The following is a 23,450-nucleotide window of genomic DNA, read 5'->3' as shown; positions in this document are numbered from 1 at the left end:
CCTGCTCCTCACTCGTTTTTTCCCAGCAGCCCCTTCATCTCTCCGTCTGCAGGGACACGGAGGCGTGATGGATGACATCACCGTTCCTCTGTGGATCCTGCCAGATCAAACCAGCAGAATCAGACTGAAGCTGTGAACCGCCTCACATCTTTCCTGTTCTGCTGCAGTCAGAGGGGGTGAGGGGGGTGAGGGGGGGGGGGGGGGGGGGGGGGGGGGTGAGTGGGGAGTGAGTGGGGGGGGAGGGGGGGTGGCATGAATTGCAATTTGTGTTTCCATCTCCTGTCTGGGAAGCCTGTTAGCGGCGTGTCGGGGAAGGTTACGGTGACGATCCGGCCAACAGAGAGAGAGAAAGAGGCCTGGAGACGTTTGGCTTCAAATCAGCTCATTTTGTTTTCTGCTGCTCCGAGTCACAGAGAGAAGAACGAGAACCGCTCTGTGTGATGACAGAAAGAGAAGAAAGAGAAGACTGAGAGCTTTCTGCTCTGTGTGATGAACAGAAAGAGAAGAAAGAGAAGACTGAGAGCTTTCTGCTCTGTGTGATGAACAGAAAGAGAAGAAAGAGAAGACTGAGAGCTTTCTGCTCTGTCTGAACAGAAAGAGAAGAAAGAGAAGACTGAGAGCTTTCTGCTCTGTCTGAACAGAAAGAGACACGTTCTGTAGAACAGAGTTTTCATTTTATTTGTTTTGTGACAAACCAGTCCGGCCTTCACCAGAGTCACAGGTGAAACCGTTCAGTTGAATGAAACTGAATTCATATTGTTCGTATTCACCAGCCTCGCTGTATCTGAACAACACGCTCCAATCAGAAGGCGGTAAGTTTTATTGGTTGCCAGATGTGTCACATGAGGACAGGCAGTGACATTAAGTTGCTAAGCAGCTTAATCAACCTGATGAACAAAGTCTGTCTGTTACTTTAAAAATGTTTTTCACAAATTGTAAAGTGACGTTTAGTTTTAGATTCCAACAGTCTGCACAAAGTTTTACAGACTGAAGCAGCTGTTCAACCTGATGACGAATCAGGAAGAAAACGCTCCAATCAGCCTTACAGAGACATGTGACATCATGATGACCAACAGCCTTATATAGACATGTGACATCATGATGACCAACAGCCTTATATAGACATGTGACATCATGATGACCAACAGCCTTATATAGACATGTGACATCATGATGACCAACCAACAGCCTTATATAGACATGTGACATCATGATGACCAACAGCCTTATATAGACATGTGACATCATGATGACCAACAGCCTTACAGAGACATGTGACATCATGATGACCAACAGCCTTATATAGACATGTGACATCATGATGACCAACAGCCTTATATAGACATGTGACATCATGATGACCAACCAACAGCCTTATATAGACATGTGACATCATGATGACCAACAGCCTTATATAGACATGTGACATCATGATGACCAACAGCTTATAGAGACATGTGACATCATGATGACCAACAGCCTTATAGAGACATGTGACATCATGATGACCAACAGCCTTATATAGACATGTGACATCATGATGACCAACAGCCTTATAGAGACATGTGACATCATGATGACCAACAGTCTTATATAGACATGTGACATCATGATGACCAACAGCCTTATATAGACATGTGACATCATGATGACCAACAGCCTTATATAGACATGTGACATCATGATGACCAAAACAGCCTTATATAGACATGTGACATCATGATGACCAACAGCCTTATAGAGACATGTGACATCATGATGACCAACCAACAGCCTTATATAGACATGTGACATCATGATGACCAACAGCCTTATATAGAACATGTGACATCATGATGACCAACAGCCTTATATAGACATGTGACATCATGATGACCAACAGCCTTATAGAGACATGTGACATCATGATGACCAACAGCCTTATATAGACATGTGACATCATGATGACCAACAGCCTTATAGAGACATGTGACATCATGATGACCAACAGTCTTATAGAGACATGTGACATCATGATGACCAACAGTCTTACAGAAACACAAAACAAGGAGCCAGATCACAGACTGGCAGTTTTAACATGTTTGGGGAACTAGTTGGTCGATTTACTCTGAAAACGCAATGTGGGTTGATTAAAAAAAAAAAAAGAGCGTATTATTTATGTATGTTGGTTAAATCCCTTGATGTTTGGTATCTTTCTTTTAAATAACTAACTTTCTTCTTTTTTCCTCTTTTCCTGACTGTCTCCCTGTGAATGGGAAGATGTTGTTTATCATGTTGTTTTTGGTATTTTGTTTCATGAAAAATAATAAACAAATGATGTCCAGCCTGAAGCTGCTGGTTAAGATAAAACATTTATAAAACATTTATAAAGCTCTAAACTTTAGACACTGAGCTCCAGTTTCTCTGAGGAATCAATATTCACAATATTCACAGTGAGAACTAATTAGGACTGTATGACTTTAATAACGTTATTAAACTGAGTCATAGCTGCTGTGACTCCAATATTCATTCAGTTTGTCTTTACTGACAAGTTCATTAGCAGGAACGCCATCTGGTTTATAAGTCGATCAATGAAGTCGATTCGATATGAAGATTCCTATCAATCAAAGTATTTCTGCTAATGAGATTCATAACGCATCAGGAGCTTCGTGTCTCTGCCTCTGGACTTGGATCCGTCAGCTGATCCGTTCCAGTTCTAGTCAGTGTGGTTCTGGTCAGTGTGGTTCTAGTCAGTGGTTCTAGTCAGTGTGGTTCTGGTCAGTGTGGTTCTAGTCAGTGATTCTAGTCAGTGTGGTTCTAGTCAGTGTGGTTCTAGTCAGTGTGGTTCTAGTCAGTGGTTCTAGTCAGTGTGGTTCTGGTCAGTGTGGTTCTAGTCAGTGATTCTAGTCAGTGTGGTTCTAGTCAGTGTGGTTCTAGTCAGTGTGGTTCTAGTCAGTGGTTCTAGTCAGTGATTCTAGTCAGTGTGGTTCTAGTCAGTGTGTTCTAGTCAGTGTGGTTCTAGTCAGTGTGGTTCTAGTCAGTGGTTCTAGTCAGTGTGGTTCTAGTCAGTGGTTCTAGTCAGTGTGGTTCTAGTCAGTGGGTTCTAAGCTGGTTCTAGTCAGTGTGGTTCTACTCAGTGTGGTTCTAGTCAGTGTGGTTCTAGTCAGTGGTTCTAGTCAGTGGTTCTAGTCAGTGTGGTTCTAGTCAGTGTGGTTCTAAGCAGTGTGGTTCTACTCAGTGTGGTTCTAGTCAGTGTGGTTCTAGTCAGTGGTTCTAGTCAGTGTGGTTCTACTCAGTGGTTCTACTCAGTGTGGTTCTAGTCAGTGTGGTTCTAGTCAGTGTGGTTCTACTCAGTGTGGTTCTAGTCAGTGTGGTTCTACTCAGTGGTTCTACTCAGTGTGGTTCTACTCAGTGTGGTTCTAGTCAGTGTGGTTCTAGTCAGTGTGGTTCTAGTCAGTGGTTCTAGTCAGTGTGGTTCTAGTCAGTGGTTCTAGTCAGTGTGGTTCTAGTCAGTGGTTCTAGTCAGTGTGGTTCTAAGCAGTGTGGTTCTAGTCAGTGTGGTTCTACTCAGTGTGGTTCGTTCTACTCAGTGTGGTTCTAAGCAGTGTGGTTCTACTCAGTGTGGTTCTACTCAGTGTGGTTCTAGTCAGTGGTTCTAGTCAGTGTGGTTCTACTCAGTGTGGTTCTAAGCAGTGTGGTTCTACTCAGTGTGGTTCTAGTCAGTGTGGTTCTAGTCAGTGTGGTTCTAGTCAGTGGTTCTAGTCAGTGTGGTTCTAGTCAGTGTGGTTCTAAGCAGTGTGGTTCTAAGCAGTGTGGTTCTAGTCAGTGTGGTTCTAGTCAGTGTGGTTCTAAGCAGTGTGGTTCTAGTCAGTGTGGTTCTAGTCAGTGTGGTTCTAAGCAGTGTGGTTCTAAGCAGTGTTCTCCTCCTCTCCTGCAGAACCGTTTCCACCTCCAGATGTCGACAGGTCTTCCTGCCTCCGGTCTGTCGGAGCTGCTGCTGTCGGTGCTGCGGCGGTCTGGCTGGCGGTCCGGCATGGCGGTGCTGTGCCGCGGCTGGGAGGAGGCGCGGGGCCTGCTGCGCCTGCTGGACGGCGGGGGCGGGGGCGGGGGGGGGGCCGGGGGCGGGGGCGGGGGGGGGGCCGGGGGCGGAGCCTCGTGGGACGAGGACGCCTGGCGCCTGCGGGCCCCGCTCGACCTCACCCGGTCGGCGCACGACGACACCCAGATCCACGACTTCCTGTCCCGGCACTTCCGGCAGAACCGGCCGCCGCCGGCGTCCGTCCTGCTGTTCGGCGCCGACCCGCAGTGCGCGGCGGCGGTCCTGCGTAGCGCCCAGGACCTCGGCCTCACGCTGCCCACGGTGCACTGGATTCTGGGACATCCTCTGAGCCCCGACGCCCTGCACTCCATCGGCCTGCCGCTGGGCCTGCTGGCGTACGGCGAGGTGGAACGCAAACCGCTGGACTTCTACATCCGGGACGCCCTGCAGCTGGTGGCCCGTGCGGTCGCCACGGCGACGGTGGTGAGGCCGGACCTGGCGCTGATCCAGAACATGGTGAACTGCTACGACAAGCCCAACAAACACGAGGTGCCGTCGTCAGGACAGTACCTGGCCAGGTAAAACCTCACAGACCGCCTGACCGCCTCCATGTTGTACATTTTCTCATATTTTCCATCTTTTTCTTTGCCTCAGTATGTTCTGCTGTCCTTACATGTGAATTCATACATGTTTTATTATCCGGAGGCACGATGCATCTTGGGACTGTGTACTGCTGTTTAAACACACGACCCGATTGGCCGAGCAAACGTCATTTTAGATGATTAGTCTTTCAGATTCTCTGATCGAACCTGAAGTTCACACTCTGCTTTCTATCCAAATATTGACTGAAGAAACATTTTAATATTTGAGCAGTTTCTGCTTCAGTTTAACATCTGACTGCTGCCGGCTGGCCTGTCCAGGGGCAGTGTGGGAATCGAACCCGCAACCCTGTTCTACCCACTGAGATACACTGCCTACTGTTAGTTTACACACACACACACACACACACACACACACACACACACACACACACACACACACACACACACACACACATACATACATCATACAGGATATTTCTCTCTGACGTTGACAGACGAACATGTTGGAAATATACATTAATCTCTCCTGACAGATAAACAGTCTATCCTGCCCTCTCTCTCATTCACACACACACACACCCACACACACAAACACACACACACACACACACACACAAACACACACACACACAAACACACACACACAAACACACACACACACAAACACACACACACACACACACAAACACACACACACACACCCACACACACAAACACACACACACACAAACACACCCACACACACAAACACACACCCACACACACAAACACACACACACACACACACACACACAACACAAACACACACACAAACACACACCCACACACACAAACACACACACACACACACATACGTATTCACAATTACAAATCTCTCTCTGCTTCTTTGTGTTTTCTCTCTCACACAGCTGGAATATAAACATGTCGGGGTTTAAGCTTTATTCATGAGTTCCTCTTAGCTGAGTCCCGGGGGTGAAGGGGGGGGTGGGGGGGTGGAGGGGGGGGGTGTTATCACACAGCCCACAGCTCAGTTCAGACTGATGCTCCGGCTCTGTGCTTTCTGTTCATCGTGCAGCAGCCACCTGACCCGCAGCCTGCATCACAAACCACAACATGAACTGAGCTGAATCACAACAGGAATCAGATCCACAGGCTGAAAACCTCCAAGAAAACAACAAAACAACAAGAGGCAGAGAGACACTGCAAAAACAACAACAATAACAGATCTGAGAGTCTGCAGGTTTCCATTCAAACTCTCAAACACTACAGCAGCTGGTTCAGCTCAGTTCAGTTCAGTTCGGTCCGGTTCGGTTCGGTTCCTCTCTGGTGGATTGTCCATCACTGCTCCACATTATGGGACAAGATCTGTGGTTTCAACCAAAAATCTTCCTTATTGCAGCCAGTCCCATCTCATACTCACCCATACTGAACCCGTCTGCAGCTGTTCCAGACCGGCTGTTCCAGACCGGCTGTTCCAGACCGGCGTGTTGCAGCACATCTTGGTTTCAGCGTGCAGGACCGGTGGGCGGAGCCTCCGGCTGCAGCTCCGCCTCCGGCTGCTGCAGCGTCTCGGCTTTTAACTGCAGAGAAACATTTGGAATGAAAACATTATGGCACTGAACTCGGTTTCATTATCTGAGGATGATGTTCAAGTTACGGCCTTTTATTGGCCGTCAAACAGATGGCAGCAGTGTTTTCTGCTGAAATGTTCCATTCTGATGAGTTACAGCTGCTGGAAGCACAGAGCAGGAACTGGCAACCCAGCCAGAGCAGGAACTGGCAACCCAGTCAGAGCAAACCTCTGGTCCTGGCAGGGTAGTGCCTTGCTCCAGGGAATTGAACCCGCTCATCACGTTTCAGTGTTTCAGAAGAAGAGATCTCTGGTTCCTGAGCCTGAAGTCTTGTCTGAAATCTCATTCTGTTGATAAATCGTCTCTGAACATGATAATTAACAATCTGAACCTGATAATATTTATCAATTAATCATTCTGATCGGATGACTTAGCAGTGAGGTCGACTCTGAATGTGAAGAAGCTTTGGAGCTTTTTATCTAGTAACTCCAAACACAAAACCTTGAATGAGTGAATTTCAAAGTGAAAAGTCATATTTTATTATTAGTAATAAACCACAGTGCAGACAGAGCCAGTGTGTTTCAACAGTTACAGACTTCCTTACTGCTGGCCAGAGCAGGTTTCCTCTTGTTAAAAATGATTAGTACTATTTAGCTGATCTTTGTGGGAGAAAGATGAAATATTTATTATTATATTAGCCAGTCATTACCGCCCAGATTTCTACCAGCTTGCTCCATACGGAGCAGTAACGTCCTTTAGGAAGGGGCTGAAACAATAACACATTTTAAATATTTACAATCCCCATAACCTTTCAATTTAATGTCTGTGCTGCCGGTGGGTTGGGGCGGAGACAGGAGGCTGGCAGAGCGTTAGAGCAAAATGAGCTTTTCTGACTTTTGTCTTTGTCGTTCTTTTTCCCTGACCAAGTTCACCGTGCCAACCTGCCGTCTGTATTATTAACGGCTGCTGGGCTTCATTATGTTCAGCCTGTTGGGGTGAATCTGCCATGAAGTGACCCTTCACCAGGCTGAGAGCTCACTGCTGCTAATTTACTGTGGGATCCACACTTCTGCTTCTCTGTAGAAAAACCACATGACAGAAGTGACTTCATGTGTGTTCTGTGTTCCTGTGACGCATCGCAGCACTGAGGCCGCTGATGGAATCATGAATCTGCTGTTAGCTCTTTCAGACCGGAGTGCTGCATTTGATACGGTTGATCTTTTTTTCTCCTTGATCGTCTTAAACGCCGGGTTGGCATTTCTGGTTTTATTCTTATCTATGAGATAGGAGTTTTAGTGTAAGCATTGGTGATGCCAGGTCATTGTGTGCAGAGATGTCTCCTGGGGTTCCCCGGGGTCTGGTCTAGGACCAGTCCTTTCCTCCATGGATATGCTGCAGCTGGAGCCTGTTTTTTCCTTCTATGCAGATGACACTCGGCTGTATTTATCCATCCATCCCACTGACTTAAAGCAGATTGACAGACTGACTGACTGCCTTCAAACCTGGAAGTCTGGAAACTTTTGTCAGTTGAAGTCGTTCTTATAAGTCCTGACTCTATAAATTGCCAAATCGTGAGACATCTTGGTCTGTTAATGTTACCACAGATTGTAAAAGTCTTGGTATCATTTTTGACAGCAGCCTCAGTCTGGACAAGCATGTTAAGTCAGTTGTGCAGTTGATTCCTCCAACTTAGAAGACTTACAATAATTATATAATTTTAATGTGGAAGAACCTGGAAAGTGCTATGCATGCTTCTATCTCCTTCATGTAGACTAACTCTCCTTTCACCTGCTTCAGTCTGCAGAGTTTTTACAAACTACAGCTGGTCCAGACTCACTAGGACCAGAAACAGAAAACATGTCACTTATTACATCCTTTCTATACATTAGCTTCAGGTTGGGGCTGATCTGTCCTGACTTAGAAAACAGTGATTCTCGCAGTGTCTCTCACCATGTTGTGATGCTGCTCCTCCTCCTCATCTTCATCATAGTGTCAGTATTTGTAATATTTCCTCGCCCTCGGCTATGAGCGTCAGTTAGCGCTCAGCATCCGGAGCGAGCGTTAGCTTCACTGAGCTTGGAGGCAGTGGGGATATTGCTAGCAGCAACACTAGCAGCAGTTGATTCTTTGATGAAAAAAGTTTGTCTGTTTATTTTCCTTTTGTTTATTTTCCTTTTGTTTTGTTTGTTGGCACCATGTGACTCGCTCAGCTTCACTGTACTGCTCAGAGTGTGAGCCGCCGCAATGAGCTTCAAGTCAAGTGGTGAAATCTGAATTCTCAGTAAAAGTGGAAGAGTCCTGCGTAGACTGACGGAGAGTGTGTGTGTGTGTGTGTGTGTGTGTGTGTGAGAGAGAGAGAGAGAGAGAGAGAGAGAGAGTGTGTATTCAGTCCTTTCAAACTGATAGTAAACTCTCGTCTCCACCAGTATCCTGCCAATCCATTCAGACCAGTATGATGCTGGTTACCAGTATGTTTCCATCAGAACTGCCTGGTGGTTTATTTCTGTGTCTGTAGCTGCTAGATGTGGATTGGAGACTTTGTTGTTAATGTGAGTTTGGATGATCAGGTGATCTGATCCAGTCTGACCAGCAGGACGTGTGTGAATTCAGGTTAATTTCAGGTTAATGTGGTTAATTTTCAGGTTAATGTGGGTTATTGGTTTAATTTCAGGTTAATTTCAGGTTAATGTGGTTATTGGTTAATTTTCAGGTTAATGTGGTTTAATTTTCAGGTTAATGTGGTTTATTGGTTAATTTCAGGTTAATTTCAGGTTAATGTGGTTATTGGTTAATTTCAGGTTAATTTCAGGTTAATGTGGTTATTGGTTAATTTCAGGTTAATTTCAGGTTAATTCAGGTTAATTTCAGGTTAATGTGGTTAATTTCAGGTTAATGTGGTTATTGGTTAATTTCAGGTTAATTTCAGGTTAATGCGGGTTAATTCAGGTTAATTTCAGGTTAATTTCAGGTTAATGTGGTTATTGGTTAATTTCAGGTTAATTTGGTTATTGGTTAATTTCAGGTTAATTTTCAGGTTAATTTTCAGGTTAATTCGGGTTAATTCAGGTTAATTCGGGCTAATTGCAGGTTAATTTCAGGTTATTTTCAGGTTAATTTCAGGTTAATTCAGGTTAATATCAGGTTAATTCAGGTTTAATTTTCAGGTTAATTTTCAGGTTTAATTCAGGTTAATTTTCAGGTTAATTCAGGTTAATTTCAGGTTAATTTCAGGTAAATTCAGGTTAAAGGTAAATTCAGGTTAATTTCAGGTTAATGTGGTTAATTTCAGGTTAATGTGGTTATTGGTTAATTTCAGGTTAATTCAGGTTAATTTCAGGTTAATGTGGTTATTGGTTAATTTCAGGTTAATGTGGTTATTGGTTAATTTCAGGTTAATTCAGGTTAATTTCAGGTTAATGTGGTTATTGGTTAATTTCAGGTTAATTTCAGGTTAATGCGGGTTAATTCAGGTTAATTCAGGTTAATTTCAGGTTAATTTCAGGTTAATGTGGTTATTGGTTAATTTCAGGTTAATTTGGTTATTGGTTAATTTCAGGTTAATTTCAGCTTAATTTCAGGTTAATTCGGGTTAATTCAGGTTAATTCGGGCTAATTTCAGGTTAATTTCAGGTTAATTTCAGGTTAATTTCAGGTTAATTCAGGTTAATATCAGGTTAATTCAGGTTAATTTCAGGTTAATTTCAGGTTAATTTCAGGTTAATTCAGGTTAATTTCAGGTTAATTCAAGTTAATTTCAGGTTAATTTCAGGTAAATTCAGGTTAATTTCAGGTTAATTCAGGTTAATTTCAGGTTAATTTCAGGTTAATTTCAGGTAAATTCAGGTTAATTTCAGGTTAATTTCAGGTTAATTCAGGTTAATTTCAGGTTAATTTCAGGTTAATTTCAGGTTAATTCAGGTTAATTTCAGGTTAATTCAGGTAAATTCAGGTTAATTTCAGGTTAACTTCAGGTTAATTTCAGGTTAATTTCAGGTTAATTTCAGGTTAATTCAGGTTAATTTCAGGTTAATTTCAGGTTAATTTCAGGTTAATTCAGGTTAATTTCAGGTTAATTTCAGGTTAATTTCAGGTTAATTCAGGTTAATTTCAGGTTAATTTCAGGTTAATTTCAGGTAAATTCAGGTAAATTCAGGTTAATTTCAGGTTAACTTCAGGTTAATTTCAGGTTAATTTCAGGTTAATTCAGGTAAATTCAGGTTAATTTCAGGTTAACTTCAGGTTAATTTCAGGTTAATTTCAGGTTAATTCAGGTTATTTCAGGTTAATTTCAGGTTAATTTCAGGTTAATTTCAGGTAAATTCAGGTAAATTCAGGTCAGTGCAGTCTCCATACAGTGAGTGTCAGTAACAGAGTGTTGTTGCTCTCCCAGCATCAGCAGCAGTTTGTTTCTTTACGGTCTGTCTGTCTCTGCTGCAGACAGTCAGTCGTCCTTGTCAGTGTCAGTCAGCTGGACTGGAACAGTTTTCCTCTAATAAGAAACCGTTCGGCCGGCTCGTCCTCCAAACCCCGCAGGTCAGACTCTACTGCCTGTTTTTATCTGCACCTCACATTTCAAATTAGATTAGATTACATTAAAATGTATTGATTCCCGTGGGGAAACTGGGTGGATGCAGCAGCAAATCATAAGGGGACAGTAAAGACAAATAGAACGTGTTAAATAAAAATATACAAAAAGTATGAATAGCAGCATGTGCAGCAGGACATAATGAGACAAACAAAAACAATCAATTAAGAATTGTGTGCGATTTAAAATTATACAAAAAAATTAAATTAGATGCAAAGGTATTAAAATATATAATGTAATAACATATACTGTATAACAAATTAGAAAAATGAAGAACATGAAGAAAGCAAATATGTGAATTTACCACATGTTTACATGATGTGCAACATGTGTGTTATTTTAATTTATTTAACAAACTGATCAGTTTCAGATCAAAAATGATCAGACTGTCATGTCGTTAAATTCTGTTCCTCGTCCAGCTGGACTCTGACTGACTGACAGGAGACTGGACTCTGAAGCCCCGCCTCCATGACTGACTGACAGGAATCCAGTTCAGATCAGGAATCCAGTTCAGATTTGATATTACTTATCAGTCCCTGGGAGAAATAATCTGTTATCCTATTATATTATTATAATATTGCTTTATTTGTTACTATGGATTTATTTGGTTGTTTTACTCCATCAGACATTCATCTCCATATCAGATAAAAATGTTGGAAAAAGTCATATTTTTACAGATTACCTTAATTACAGATTACCTTAATTACAGATTACTTTATTTACAGATTACTTTATTTACAGATTACTTTATTTACAGATTACTTTATTTACAGATGCACAGTATTATCTTCAGTGTTGGCTGTATTTCAACACATGTTGACTGTCATGTTGTAATGTTTGTATGTTACACTGATTATGACCTTATTCTGATTAAAATAATCAGATTAAAGCATTTACATGCCTTAATTAGGTTAATCATATCATTAGTTGTTTATTACCAAGATACCACAGATGTTAACCTGAGCGTTTCATTTTGCTCGTTCAACTTTGTGTTCAACATCTCAGTTATCTCACTAGAAACCGCTAAACACATCAAATACATACTGTATTATTATTGTTGGAAGTGTTACTATTATTGCAGTGGTTGTGGATTCAGACCCTGCAGCCTCTGCAAACTTTAATTAATTCTAATATCATAAATAATAATACATTTTATTTGTATAGTGCTTTTCTAAGTACTCAAAGACGCTTTAAATAGTAAAGGAGATACACAAAACACATAACAGACAGTATCAGTGAGTGAGGCAGAGAATAGAACATTTCAAATAGGGAGAAGGACAAGAAAATTAAACTTATTATTATTATTATTATTGTTATTATTATTATTATTATTAAAAGACCAGGGGGCCGAAAGAGAGTTAGAAATTAAAAGCAGTTTTAAAAAGGTGTTTTAAGGGATTTTGAGGAGAGTGAGGAAGAGTCTCTGATGTGGAAGAGAGTCCTGTCCTTCGTCCTCCTCCTCCTCTCCATCTGCTGTCAGGATCGCTCAGGTCCACTTGCAGTGAGGTTTCTGTTTTTATTTATAATTTATTCCTTTCTTTCTTATTCACTACCATTTTTATTAAGGTGAGATATTCAGTCTTCTGGGGTTTTTATCTGTCTTCATCAGTCGGTGTGTCATTTAATTTTGCATGTGTTTATTTGATCTATTTTCTGTGAATAAATGTAACGTAGCACCTAAATCCTTCATCAGCTGTTCAGCTGTGTCCAACCTGCCATAATATTTCAGACAGAGCCTCAGAGTCTCCTGCAGCGGCTCACTGCATACAGACAGAAGCCTGGGAATGTGTGAGAGCTGTGGAGATTAACTGTGAGGAGGATGGAGATAAGAGAGCGGCAACACAAAGAAATACTACAAAGGCATCATGAAAAGAAATTTAGAAAGGTCAAATTAAGACTGAAGGAACAAACTGAGTAAGCCGAATGAATTATGAGTATCTGTTTCATATTACAGCGTGGGCAAGATGCCGGGTGTGATGACTGGTGACGATCACAGTAATCTGTTTCTGTTCAGATGTAATTAGAGTTGATATAATAATGTTAATAATTATAACGATAAACTTTTTTCTATAGCACTTTTTAACAACAGGGTTCGCAAAGTGCTTAACAATTAAAATCAAACACCAAACAAAAAGGCATCACAAGATAAAAGGATAATAGAGGGCAAAAATAATGTAAAATAACAGAACAAATCAATCACATAACAATGAGTCTATAAAATGATGTTTGAAGAAGTGATTTAAAACTAAAACTGTCACCATGAGATCTAAGCTGCTGTCTTCTGGTCCGCAGGTTCCTGTCCAACACGTCCTTCTCTGGACTGACCGGTCCGGTCCGAGTCCACCAGAACCTTTCCCACGTTCTCACCTCCCAGCGCTTCCACATCTGGAGCCTGCGGCGCGACGCGCTGGGCCAGCCCACCTGGGTGACCGTGGGCAGCTGGGAAGGAGGCCGGCTGGACGTGGAGGACCAGGGGGTTTGGCGGGGAACCGGGCGCCGCCTGAGGACCGAGGGACCGGGCGGGAGGACCGGGGGGCGGTGGAGGGCGGGCATGCCGGTGGCGGGCAGCCGGGTTCGGGTCGTGACCCTGGTGGAACATCCCTTCGTGTTCACGCGGGACGTGGACGACGAGGGGAACTGCCCGGCCGGTCAGTACTGCCTGGACGCAGGAACCAACAGCTCAGAAACTCTGGAGCGCTACTTCCAGGAAGTGGCGGGCGGCAACAGCAGCCTGCTCCCCGCGGAGTACGGAAAGTGTTGCTACGGATACTGCATCGACCTGCTGGAGAAGCTCGCCGAGGATCTGAGGTTCGAGTTTGACCTTTATATCGTTGGAGACGGAAAGTACGGAGCGTGGAAAGGAGGCCGCTGGACCGGGCTGGTAGGGGATCTGCTCAACGGAATAGCCGACATGGCCGTCACCTCCTTCAGTATAAACTCAGCGCGAAGCCGGGTGATCGACTTCACCTCGCCCTTCTTCTCCACCAGTCTGGGCATCCTGGTGCGCAGTAAGGACACGGCGGCGCCCATCGGTGCCTTCATGTGGCCCCTCCACTGGTCCATGTGGGTGGGTATCTTCGTGGCGCTGCACATCACCGCCCTCTTCCTCACGCTCTACGAATGGAAGAGTCCGTTCGGCATGACGCCTCACGGACGAAACCGGGTGAAGGTGTTCTCTTACTCCTCGGCGCTCAACCTGTGCTACGCCATCCTGTTTGGACGAACCGTCTCGTCCAAGACGCCGAAGTGCTGGACGGGTCGGTTCCTGATGAACCTGTGGGCGATCTTCTGCCTGCTGGTGCTGTCCAGCTACACCGCCAACCTGGCCGCTGTCATGGTGGGAGAGAAGACCTTCGAGGAGGTTACAGGAATCCACGACGCCAAGGTGAGACGTGGAAACAATTCAAACCTGGGTTCGGGGATCGATGCATGTTCTTTTCAGATCCAGATGTGCCTACGATACTCTCACCGTTTTACATTCTAGGCATTTAGCCTTTCCAGAGAGACTCCACAAGGTCAACAGTACAATAAGCTTCAATTCCCAGATCACCACAAATTATAAGCAACCAAAAATAAGGAGTTCAAAGGTCAGGGCCTTAGTGCCCTTATAATATTCCTGTGACAATTGAAAAAAAAATGTTACAGTAAAACTGGACATGAAAAGGGGGGGTGGGTGCCCTTGCCCATTGAAACACCAAGACCGAGTTTTTAAATGAAGCATCACTACAAAGTGATCTTGCTGTATCGCCTGAGCCAGCGGATCCAACACAATAACAAAGATCAAGGGACTGAGAAGGTTCCCCTGCCGGTTCCCATGCTGAAGTGGAAAATTATTAGACCTAAGATCATGTTTTAACACTGCAGCCGCTGGATTATTATAGAGAAGCCTGACCCAGTCCACATAGCAGACCATTAGACCAAGTTCTTCAGGGCGTAAAAAAATTCGACACGATCAGATGCCTTCTCAACATCAGCAGAAAGCACCAGAAACTCTTCATGATCTTTCATATCAGTGATATTCAAAACCTCCACATAGTCACACAAACTTCGCCCCTGATAAAACCAGTTTGATCCTCCTTAACAGTAAAGGGAAACTCTTTCTCCAACTGTAATGTGAGTGTTTCAGAGAGCAGCTTTTGGTCTGAATTTGGAAGCGCAACAGGCCGGTCGGACGCTCATTTATCAGGACATTTCTTTGGGATGAGAGAGATATTGGCTTCCCTAAGTGTTGGTGATAAAAAGCCTGATTCAAATGAGTGATTCAGGATGGCTAATAAAAGGTCTAAGAGAATATACTGAAATTCTTTGTAGAATTCACAGCTGAAGCCGTCCGGCCCTGGCACCTTCCCAGACTGCATCGATTTTACTTCTGTCAGTGCCTCCTCTCTTGTTACAGGGGCATTAAGAGATAATCTGCGCTCATCTGTGACCTCAGGGAGTGTGAGGAGAAGAAATCTTCAGCAAGGAGCTCAGAGTTGTGTGGCTGCTTCAATTCATACAAGTTAGCACAGGAATCTGTAATGCTCCGTTATACTTTTTACACCTTTTTACCATCAGAATCCATAATTGCTGCAACTGTTTGTGAGATAATACTGTTAGAGTGAACTGTACTCAACCTAACTCACACAAATGTCACCTATACTCATCATCATCCATGCATACCCTCAGTGCACATACACACACACACACACACACACACACACACACACACACACTTTGTTTGTATGTGTAGGAAAGGAAAAGTGATTGCAGACCAAACTTTGATGATAGAACCATAAAGACTCACTGGCCCTCATTTATCAATCTAGCGTAGAAACCAGCACAGATCCGAGTGCAGAAATGATCTCACAGGGTTCAGCTGTGACTCATGAAACGTTCTTATCTCTCTGATCACAGCTAAGAATGATCGGGCGTTGATAAATGTGGAGGCTGAAAACAATCCTCATTTAAATATCACGCCCCTAAACATTCTCGGTTTACCACATGGAGAGGCGTAATACGTCCAAGAAGAGAAACTTCTCCGACCTCCAAATAGAAACTCTAACGTCTGAAGTCCAACTGAACCAGTTAGTTCTGTTTGGTCTGGAAAGAGACATCAAAGGAAGACGGAAAAATGCAGCTTGGAAAGAAATCACTGCTGAGGTCAACAGCGTTGCCGTCGACAACCGAACTCCAGCTGAGGTTCTCAAAATGAAAGAGAAATTAATCTTACACCAGAAAACTGTTAACCCCGTTAATTGCAAACAATTTGAAAATACCTATTTATGTTAGGGATAGGCTGTATGACACATAGTCGATGTAGGCCTTTACAAAATAGAATATTTGCCACAGGCTACATATTTTTAAGTGATGAATATGTGGCTGCATATGCTTAGATGCCAGTCAGAATATATGGTCTAATGACAATTCTCCGACTCAGCAGGTCAGTCCAGCTGACTGGAAAACCTGCTGCAGGAGTTGAGACTTGACGTGAGATTTGATCGTAGCTCCTCTCGTCCAAACTGATAAACGCCGAGCTTTGCGTGGAAATGAGCGAACGCCCAGTTTTCTGTCGTACGTTCGTTTCATAAATGAGGGCCAGTGAACCCTCTGACTGGTTAAAATAAAAATCTGGTAGATCAAAATGCTATAGAGAACCTTTCTAAAAGGGTTCTTTGTAGCACCGTGAAATGGTTCTGCTATGCTGCAAGCCCAAAGAACCATTTTCTGGTACTATGTAGTACCAGAACCATTTTCTGGTACTATGTAGTACCTTTCATAGTACCCTTTTTGTTAAGAGTATTTACATGCGGTGCGTCCGCCATGTTACTGCGACGGCCGAATCTATTTTGTCTCTTTCTACTATCAAATAAAGGCAGAAATCCCCTAAAAATAATATTTAAAAAAAGAGTGTATGTGTCCACCTCTCCTCATTTTTCTCCCTCCTTTTCCCCTCTCTTTTTCTTCGTTGGTGTTTGACGTCTTGTCTGCAGCTGCACCACCCCTCCCGGGGGTTCCGCTTCGGGACGGTCAGGGAAAGCAGCGCAGAGGATTACATGAAGAAGAGTTTTCCAGAGATGCACGAGTACATGAGGCGCTTCAACGAGCCGACCACGCCGGAGGGCGTCGCCACCCTCAAGTAAGACAACAGTTCATCTGCAGTCTGGAGTCTGATGTCAGAACTCTGAGTCTGATGTCAGAACTCTGAGTCTTCACAAAACGTCCAAATGCACCGCTGTCGTTGATGATGTCACATGTCAGTAGAACACGTTCGTGTCATCCATGGCTCCGCCTCTTTTTGTCCATCTGGCTCTTTAAATTGTTGATGCATATAAGAAGTCGATTATCGCTCTGAGACGTTGCATAGAGGCTTTCGGTTTCATCACCAATCTGCTCCAGCCAGCTGGCTTCATCATGGAGGAACATCGTAGAATTGTCTGTTAGTTAATAAAATCTAAACCTCTACCAACCAGCTAGAAACAGAGAGCGGCTGGAAAAGAAGAAAAAGTGAATAGTTCGGTGAGGAGATTTGTTTCCGTGACGCAGTAAACTGTAGGGAGGCACCAAAACCCTAAAGCCTAACCGATCGGCCACCGGTTATAAAGCCGATCAGCCGATAAAGTTCTAAATAGATCATCGGTGATCAGCCTGTCAACCGCCCAGGCATGCTTGCTGTACATGATGAGCCGTTAATACAAAGTCAGATGGATGATCGCCCATTCACACTGTTAAGAGATCAGTCATTGGAATCGGCTCCTAAAAACTTGATCATGCATCTCCAGTAAACTGTCTTGTCTTTAGCCCGAGGCTCTACTCCAAAACTCTGAGCTGTAGCTTGAGAAGAGTCAGCTCAGTTAGGGTACGGCCGGTGTTTTAAATACATTTCTTATCGTCAACAAATCCTATGAAAGTAACAAAATCAACACTGTTTGCTCTCCTCCCGTTACTTTCTGACTTCCCACATAAAAATCTCTAACTGTTACCATGAAAAGTCAGACTGTTGTTATTCTGTTTTATTCATTGTTATCTGTCTGTAAAGCGTCTTTGAGTATCTAGAAAAGCGCTCAACAAATATAATGTATTATTATTATTATTATTATTATTATTGTAGTTTTTACCAAATCAAATTCAAATGGGAACAAATTCTTCATTCCGCCGGGGGACTATTTTCTGTGCTACGGAACTACTTTCCTGAGATGGAAAACGTGTTTCCAGTCGGCTTATTAAGTCGTTTGAGGGAAAAGTGGTCCGGCCCGGTGCATGGTGATGATGAAATATGCTGCAGAGCAGCAGCATGGCTCTGTGACGGTTTTAATGTTTTTAATACAGTGGAGTTCTATGGCTGCTGGGACATGGCTGCACTGGGACCAGATACATGGACCAGACTTGTTGGAAAAACTAATTCATTGCTGATTTTTTTATTTTCATAGGATTTGTTGACAGTAAGAAATGCATTAAAAACACCAGACTGATCCTTTAAACTGAACAAACTGGTGGATTTGGTGTCAACTGATACAGCTGACACCAAATCCTTCTCTCCATCCTCTGAACTGGGAATCACTGGATCTGCAGACTCCTGGTCTCCTCCTGTCTGTCTCACCCTCTCACCAGGTCTCATCCTGTCTGTCTCACCCTCTCACCAGGTCTCATGGAGAGTCTCCTCCTGTCTGTCTCACCCTCTCACCAGGTCTCATCCTGTCTGTCTCACCCTCTCACCAGGTCTCATGGAGAGTCTCATCCTGTCTGTCTCACCCTCTCACCAGGTCTCATGGAGAGTCTCATCCTGTCTGTCTCACCCTCTCACCAGGTCTCATGGAGAGTCTCCTCCTGTCTGTCTCACCCTCTCACCAGGTCTCATGGAGAGTCTCATCCTGTCTGTCTTACCCTCTCACCAGGTCTCATGGAGAGTCTCCTCCTGTCTGTCTCACCCTCTCACCAGGTCTCATCCTGTCTGTCTCACCCTCTCACCAGGTCTCATCCTGTCTGTCTCACCCTCTCACCAGGTCTCATGGAGAGGGTCTCTGTCCAGACCCTGCTCTCTTAGCACCGGTGTCCCTCTGGGCTCAGTCCTGGGTCCCATGCTGTTCTCTCTCTATACTAAATCCCTCGGTCATGTGATCTCCTCTCATGGCTTCAGTCACTGCTGTGCTGACGACACTCAGCCCCCCCCCTCGCAGGTCGCCTCCCTCCCTCCCTCCCCCCCTCCCCTCCTCCCTCCCTCCCTCTGCTCCTCCCCCCTCGCAGGTCGCCTCCCTCCCTCCCTCCCCCCCTCCCCTCCTCCCTCCCTCCCTCTGCTCCTCCCCCCTCACAGGTCGCCTCCCTCCCCTCCTCCCCCCCTCCCCTCCTCCCTCCCTCCCTCTGCTCCTCCCCCCTCACAGGTCGCCTCCCTCCCCTCCTCCCCCCCTCCCCTCCTCCCTCCCTCCCTCTGCTCCTCCCCCCTCACAGGTCGCCTCCCTCCCCTCCTCCCTCCCTCCGCTCCTCCTCGCCCCTCCATCTCTCCGTGGCTCAGAAGTCTCTCCTCCCGGTCGTGACTCTTCTCCTCCCTGGCTCCACAGTGGTGGAATAAGCTCCGCCTCCTTCTGTCTGAATCACGGCTCGTCTTTCAGCAGAGACTAAAGACAAATCTCTTCACGTTACACCTGGACTCTCTTGAACTAATCTATCTTCTTACCTTTCTTAAACTTAAAAAAATAAATAAATGAATAAATACATCTTAACGAATGCTACTTATTCCTATTAAAAGTCTTAGCTGATGAAGACTGTGATGCACAGCTGGTTGCACTACTGTTGACAAAATGAACTATTGTAAGTCACTTTGCACAAAAGGGTTAGGGTTAGGGTCACATAATGTAACGTAACGTAATGTAACGTAATGTAACGTAATGTAACGTAATGTAACGTAATGTAACGTAATGTAACGTAACGTAATGTAACGTAATGTAACGTAATGTAACGTAATGTAACGTAATGTAACGTAATGTAAACTGTTAGCTAAATAGCCAGCAAAGATACTGATGTTAATGTGAACGTGCTAACGCTAGCTGCTACTAGATATGTTAGCTAGTGGGCTAATCAGATGTGTTAACAAGTCAGAAACACAATCAGCTGTTCTCAGAGCTGAGGACCTCCAACATGGCCGCCAGAGGAGGGTTACATCACCTGAAAGCTTCTATACCTGGTCAGACCTCCTGATCACCTGACCTCACGTTCTGTTTCGCTCAGTCTGGACTGCTAGTCGCCCACATCGATTTCCTGAAGTTACAAAGTAAGCGGGCCAATCAGGGACTGCGTCGTAGTCGATGACGTGAAATACTGTCCGCCGTACGATGTTTTTAGCGAACTGAAGAGATGTTTCAGAGACAGGTGTGTTCTGCCCAGCTGCTTCACAGAGATCCAGGAAGTTTTTTTAACGAACGTTATCGCTGACTGTCACTGCTGTTGATGACCAGGATGGTGTTGGTACTGAGGAGTGTGGTAATGTTGGTGTCCATGAATATGTTGATGTCTTATATAACCACTAACATATACTAGTACAGTCATATTATTATGGTGTGATGGTGTTGTGCTCTCCCCTTATTTTGTTCAGCCTTGAGATACAAGCCTTTTCCTGCTGTCCCACCTGCTGTCTGTCCTGTGTGTTGGTGGCACTCAGTTTCCCCCCTGGGGATTAATAAAGTATTTTGTATCGTATCGTAAAACAGTAACGGCGTCTCCCGAAGCGACGAGCGGTAACGTTAACGTTAGCAGAGTAAACAGCCACATAGACTCAATAACAACTAAACAAGAACCGGAGTATGAACCAGCGAAGTTTCTCAACGGAAAAAACGTTTTCGCCGTTCTTCCGATGTTTTGTTACGCTGATTGGCTGAACTGTCAGTCAAGGCCTGTAGTCCCGCCCACTGAAATCGATGTGGGCGGCTAGAAGTCCAGACTGATCCGTGGAGCGAAACAGAATGTGAGGTCATGTGATCAGGACGGTCTGACCAGGCTGCAGACTGTTGAAATAATAAAGCAGTTGAGCAGAGTTTCATACAGAGCCACACGACCCAGATACCGAATCAGCACAACACCTCAAACTGAATTCTCTTATTAAAAGCAGACTTTAAAAATGTAGGTGAATCTGTTTTGTAGTTGCCTCCACTTATCTGCTGAGATGATATGCAGCCATTTGTAACCAGCAGGTGAATGAATCTTAAAGCTGTTTTTGGCCAGTGGCCTCTGCAGCAACAGATAAAACACTTTGAACAGAGAGGAGAATTTTTATTTTTCACTCTGTCAAGAGAGAGAGAGAGAGAGAGAGAGAGAGAGAGAGAGAGAGAGAGAGAGAGAGAGAGAGAGAGAGAGAGAGAGAGAGAGAGAGAGAGACAGGGTTCGGGATGCAGTCTGTCTTTGTCTCTCGTCCTTTGGGAGAAGTGTTTGTTGTGGGCCTCAGTGAGTCTGTCATGCAGAGAGCGGCTTCAGAAACACATGAAAAGAGGAAGGGAAGCAGAGATAAAGTCAGAGTCTTTCTCCAGGTACCGAGGCACAGAGCTGAACCCGGTCGGTGTGTATCCGCTCACGTTTCAGAACCTCGTCACGTGTTCTCTGCTCTCACAAAGACTCAGTAATTAGTTTCTCACAGTTTTTTTCCCTGTAGTTTTAAATGTTCTTAAGACCCACAGGAAACTGTTTTAATGCCAAGCTCAGTTTCCTATTGTCTGTCTGTTAAACAAAAACCCGGCAGAAAGTAATTAGTTGATCTTTATGAGGGGAAACGAGCGTGAGACGAGTCTTCAGCCGGAGCTGAATGTGTTTCTGTGTGGAATGTTTGTGAAGAGAAGAGTCGGTTTGAACCCCAGCAGACTGAAGTGCAGGATTTAATCTGCTGCCCGACGTCCCGGACAGCCGTCCTGACCCATAATCCTCTCTGGTTCAGCAGTCAAGCCAAGGTCAGGGTTGGCTAAGGAAGCATGCCGACTAAATTGGGCCTTTTTTTTTTTTTTTTTCATTTTCGCCGTCGGCTCGGCGGAGTGCGGATGTATTCTCTCTTTGTTTGATGCGACAGGCCATTAAAGGCTGAACGGCCTGAACCTTCCGGACAATTTCCCATGAGGCACGGCTGCCCCCCCCCCCCCCCCCCCGTCTGAAACGAAGAGTAATCACGCTGATGAGGGCCACTCAGGGAATCTGAAATGAGGCTGAGAGCATCCTTAAAGTTGGATGAGGGATTGAGATGAGATTTTTTGTTGCCATGGTGATGGAGTCCCGGCCGTCTCTCGGTCAGTCCGGTTTGTCGGAGATTAGCTCGAGACCCAGTTTCCCTCAGTGGAGATGAAACACGTTTGGTTAAAGTTTCACATGCAGGCAGAAAAACGCTCTCAGTTTCCATTTTATTCTCCATCTGCTGCTCATTACAGAAACTTCCTCACTATAAAATCCAGTTCAGATATTTGAGGTTTTTGCCTTTCCAGAACAAGCTTTCCTAACTGCGTTTAGGATTTTGAGCCGGTCTTCAAATTTTAGTTATTACAGAAGTGTCCTAATTTAAGAAAATCCTAATTTAGGAATCCTAACAGGACAGTACCTTTCTTAAATTCAAAATATTCCATTATATAACGGTTAAATATGACTATTAGACATTGAAGAAAGAGAGGAATGATTTCCTAAGTGAAGTTGAGACATTAAAGATAAGATAAGGTATGATCATGAGATTTAAGATAGGATAGGACAAACACTTAGGATTTTTTTCTGTAATGAGGCCTGACCAATAAAGTGACATTAAATAAGTAAATAAACATATCAGAGTTTCAGTGCAGTTTAGCAGGTTTCATGAAACTCAACATTTAAATAACCTTGGAAACTAACATTCAGATACACTCATAAAAAAAAGGCGTGTCATTTTCAACACGTCTGTGTTTGTGTGTAATTTGGGAAACAGTCTGATACTTTACATCCAGTAAAGTGTTTGGTCTCCTGGGTTTCTCTCGGCCAACTTGTGTTTTCAACTGACAGACATCCACTCCACTTTCTCCTGTCTCAACATTTTCAAACGTACATGTTCACATGTTTACATGTTCACATGTGAACATGTGTACATGTTTACATGTAAACATGTTTACATGTTCACATGTGTACATGTAATGTTCACATGTTCACATGTTCACATGTTCACATGTTCACATGTTTACATGTGAACATGTGAACATGTAAACATGTGAACATGTACGTTTGAAAATGTTGAGAAAAATACCATGAAGCAGGACAGAAGACACTGAGGTCAGAATTTAAACAGGCGTCAGTGTGTCAGTATCTGTCAGTTGCTGTCAGTAGTTGTGAGTTGTTGCCAGTTGTCAGTTGCTGTCAGTAGTTGTCAGTAGCTGTGAGTTGTCAGTAGTCTGTCTGTAACCCTGCTGCTGTGTGTTGAAGGACAGATCCTCCTCAGCTCGATGCCTTCATCATGGACAAAGCTCTGCTGGACTACGAAGTTTCCATCGACGCCGACTGCAAGCTGGCGACTGTGGGGAAAACCCTTCGCCATCGAGGGTGAGGCTGAGTGTGTGAGTGTGTGTGTGTGTGTGTGTGTGTGTGTGTGTGTGTGTGTGTGTGTGTGTGTGTGTGTGTGTGTGTGTGAGTGTGTGTGTGTGTGTGTGTGTGTGTGTGCGTGAGTGCGTGAGTGTGTGTGTGTGTGTGTGTGTGTGTGTGTGTGAGTGTGTGAG

At 44.3% G+C, this 23,450-nt stretch overlaps 1 protein-coding gene across 1 annotated transcript; it reads left to right on the top strand.

Annotated features, from left to right (window-relative positions):
- Positions 1-1,940: 1,940 nt before the first annotated feature.
- On the top strand, positions 1,941-23,277 carry LOC139639454 (glutamate receptor ionotropic, NMDA 3A-like; the record flags this gene model as incomplete). The annotated part of the gene is given in 8 exon segments (XM_071513551.1): positions 1,941-2,069; positions 3,345-3,431; positions 3,626-3,727; positions 3,917-4,596; positions 13,069-14,161; positions 16,749-16,894; positions 23,161-23,254; positions 23,256-23,277. Coding segments are annotated over 8 exon segments (2,353 nt in total), but the record flags the coding sequence as incomplete, so codon positions are not given.
- Positions 23,278-23,450: the final 173 nt, after the last annotated feature.

This window comes from Centroberyx affinis, unplaced genomic scaffold (assembly GCF_046629955.1).
Source record: "Centroberyx affinis isolate AG114_WGS23_722 - 3 ecotype Tasmania unplaced genomic scaffold, CSIRO-AGI_Caff_v1 ptg007316l_1, whole genome shotgun sequence".
NCBI lineage: Eukaryota > Metazoa > Chordata > Actinopteri > Beryciformes > Berycidae > Centroberyx > Centroberyx affinis.
This window is presented reverse-complemented; position numbering and strand designations above follow the sequence as displayed.